This window comes from Labrus mixtus, chromosome 18 (genome assembly GCF_963584025.1).
Source record: "Labrus mixtus chromosome 18, fLabMix1.1, whole genome shotgun sequence".
Lineage (NCBI taxonomy): Eukaryota > Metazoa > Chordata > Actinopteri > Labriformes > Labridae > Labrus > Labrus mixtus.
The window spans coordinates 7,857,270-7,860,888 of NC_083629.1; the positions used below are offsets into that span (position 1 = coordinate 7,857,270).

General features: G+C 41.7%; 1 protein-coding gene across 1 annotated transcript in view; it reads right to left on the minus strand.

Moving 5' to 3' along the window:
• The window catches only part of eapp (e2f-associated phosphoprotein), a 3,859-nt gene continuing 240 nt past the window's right edge, over positions 1-3,619 (minus strand). Inside the window, exons 2-6 of the mRNA XM_061063060.1 lie at positions 2,960-3,141; positions 2,543-2,671; positions 2,327-2,441; positions 2,122-2,238; positions 1-1,679 (exon numbers count right to left, since the gene is read on the minus strand). Coding sequence (XP_060919043.1) covers positions 1,385-1,679; positions 2,122-2,238; positions 2,327-2,441; positions 2,543-2,671; positions 2,960-3,141 — 838 coding nt within the window. The 3' untranslated portion in view covers positions 1-1,384. The remainder of the gene's footprint in view (positions 1,680-2,121; positions 2,239-2,326; positions 2,442-2,542; positions 2,672-2,959; positions 3,142-3,619) is intronic.

The following is a 3,619-nucleotide window of genomic DNA, read 5'->3' on the forward strand; positions in this document are numbered from 1 at the left end:
TAAATTCAATGACGTGTTTATTTAAAACTGTAAAATATCACTTGTTCACATCTTGGTAAAAAAATAAATGGAAGCAGTCATAAAAAGTAACGAGTGTTTCTTTTGAACACAAACACGTACTCTGCAATGTGATTGTAAGCAGGTATGATCATATTCTAGTTGGTTATTTAAGTAGTCTTTAGAAACAATAACCTTGTTAAACACGTCAACCTTTAAGTACAGCCGAGAGAAGAGTTGCTGTTGTGGACGGCTGCATTAACAGACTGTTCTATCTGCTGACTATTCCTTTACAGCGTCAGATAAACTGAAGCCTGACTGATGTGAGGTTTTGTAAACAAAGCATTAAACTGAAAGCAGGGAACAACAAATCACCAACTACTAAAACAGCTGCAAATGAAGGACAGGAAATGGACATGTGGAGTTTAGAACTCAGAGGGCTAATTTCATATTAAAAACGGCTGCATCTTTGAATGTCTCATTTCACTTTAACAAACTCTCAGACAGCTCAGCTGACGAGTCCAAAATAATATCCACCTTATGACATCACACATTGACCTTTGTTACCGTTCCTTTGAGCTGTTTGACCTCAGTTTGGGATACCTAACCACTTCCTGTGCTTAACTTCCTGTCCTAACCTTCAATCTACCAGAGGGGCCTTACTTTATTTCAAAATAAAAGCACATAGCGAGTTAAGTATTCTCAGTTAAAGATAGTAAAAACTTTCAAAATAAAAGCCACACAAAACTGTTTTTAAATGCAAAATAATGGAATTTCAAACATGCGATTAAGAATTTGATGAATCACGATTGAAAAAAAATTAATTGTGTGACGGCCTTATCGTCTTGTTATTCTCTCGTGTGAACCTGCGTCTGCTCGGCTGTGATGCTAGGGTGTTTTTAGTCAGACGCACCCTGCGGGACAAACTACTATATGTGAAGGGACCGTTTCTAAATGACCCTGAGATTTATTTTCTCTGTTATATTTCATGTCAAATAGTTTTATCCTTTAGTAGTGTTGAATAATAAACCCTTTGAAACATGTTTATGTCCTGATTTAAAGTTATAGAATAGTATCAACACGTTTAAAGCTTCACCCAGCTTTATTTATGTTCAGATGTTAATATCAATCAAGAGCATAAAGCTCTGATGTTTGAAGTCCTGTAACACGAGGACCTGCAACATTTTCACTGCAGAGGGCGTTGACTCCTCTCCAGGAACGTTAAGTGACCATCTGTGTGATCGACTTTCAGAGTTTATGATCCGATTCTGGACGATGGAGAAACCCCAGCTGGATTCTTCCCCCTCAGTCAGGAAGAATCTGAGCGCTGCTGGGAGGTGAAAAATCAGGGAAACCCCCAGGTACTAAAAACATCTCTACTCGTGAGTCAGCAGTGGCTGGCCAGGATGTTGAAGAAGTGATAGACCTCGTCTTTATCGAACACGGCGACCTCCGTGGAGCACTCGGAGCACTGAACCGGGTTATAAACCTCATCAGCGTCCATTCCCTCCGGCGTTGGCTCCGGTCTCCCGTCCAGTGGTGTCTCTGTTTTCTGTCCCCGCCTCCTCTTCCTGTTCCTCTGCTTCTTCTCCGGCTGGGTTTTAAAACGTAACACCTCGTCTCTCTTCACCTTACAGTTCATGACGAACATGGCTCGATACTGTGTGCGGTACTTGTCGTGCCTGAGTGAACAAAACCACCATGCAGGTGGGCAAAGTTAATCCAAAAATCTGACTTTGTGACCCGTTAATCCGTTAACAAAGCCGGTCACTTTGATACCAGGTAATCAGTAAATTCCATTAATTATTAACCAGGACACGTTAAACTGTGTTTGTAATTACTCTGTTTTATGTCTGTAACTTTTTGTTGTGCTGCTGCCCCTCTTGGCCAGGACACTCTTGCAAATGAGATTCTGAATCTCGATGAGGTTCTCCTGGTTAAATCAATTTAAAATAAAAAATTAATAAATAAATAAAAACGTCTCAAAACTTAATGTAACACACAGAAACAAAAAACCCCAAACCGCCTATCAGGTGAAAAAATCAAAACTGTCAATCATTCATAAACCCTCCCTCTCCATTGAAGCCAAGGCCTTCAGCTGCTCAGGTTTTTATGAATTCTCACCTCTGACAGTCCAGGCAGAGCGTCGTCATGCAGGCGGGACAATTGAGAATGGCGTCGCTGCTGGGTAAACCCTGACCCCGTTGATGAGACCCTGCAGCTGGTCGTTTCCTGTTGTACCTACAGAAGAAGTCAAATCGCTTTAAAGAAAACAGACAACAGTGAAAGTTTAAGTAAATCTGAGTATGTCGTCTTCTGAGTGTCTCACCCTCTCCTCCTGGCGTCCACCCAGGCCTGGTCCCTGTCGTCCTCGTCAGGGTCATACAGCAGCTCATCATTGGTCTGTATGGTCCGCTGCCTCCGCCTCCGGCCTGTGGAGCTGCCTGAAGAGAGAGAGAGAGAGAGGATGAATAAAACTGACAGGTTTTAAATGTACTGTAATAAAGCAACTCATCCTCGTCCTTTAAAAGCTAAAGGTGCTTACTTGCTGTGTCCTCCTCCTCTGAGTCAGAGTCGAAATACACCTCATCATACATTTGAGGGTTAGAGACTACAGGACCTGCGCTGCCGCCCACTGCACCGCCGCCGCCTCCCTGGCCTCCTGGGTTTTCCGCTGAAGGATAAAAAAACAAATCTGAATTCATGAGGATAACTCAACTCTGAGGCCCCGTCTCAAAGAGCACAGTGGGTGAACCAAACAACAGAAGGATTTATCTTCACTTTACAGTCTGGCAAATGTTTCAGATACTACAAACAAGTCATGGTATCCTTGAGGTTTAGACGCCGACCACACACCATAAGAGCCTGCATTCCAGAGCAACAGAGCGTCATCCACATAATCTCCAGTGTATTAAGTAACAGTACAAAGTCTTTTCATTTTGTAGTTTTAGGTGTGCTTTACCTCCTGATGTTGGTCCCCAGGTTCCCTCAATGGTCTTAATGGTGGAGCTAAGCTCCGCCTCCATCTCCTTCTCAAACTCATCCCCGCTGGAGGACTCGCTCTCCCCCGTCAGATACTCTCTGATCAGCTTCTTCTTCTGCTCCGGAGTCCCGTTCAGCAGCACATCAAGCTCGTCCTCTGAGCTGAGACACAGCGAGGGACGAGTTTACATTCAGATCCACTGAAACACTTAAACTGATCTAACCGTATTTAATACGAACAAACCAGCATTAAAGACGAATTCAAACTGAAAATAAAAACAAATAGAAAATATAAAACTTTTTCAACCTTGAAACTACTTTGAGTGTTTAGTTCCACCCATAAAAACACATTTCATGATGTCACATCATGCTGCCTAATTAACTACATGCTGATATAATCAATTTAATCAACAATTATTCATCTGTCCTGATGAATTAATTCATTTCATCTCAGTGTTTTATTTTGAAATTAAATAGTTTTTACACAGGAAAACAAAAAGTATTAGCGGTTAAATAAGCACCAACAGACAATAGCTATCCTTAATTTAAACCCATTTTAATACAACATTTATAATTATACGTTTGAATTAACTTGTTTCTCCAGCTCGTTCCACTTTGTTTACATGTTAGCATGCGAGCT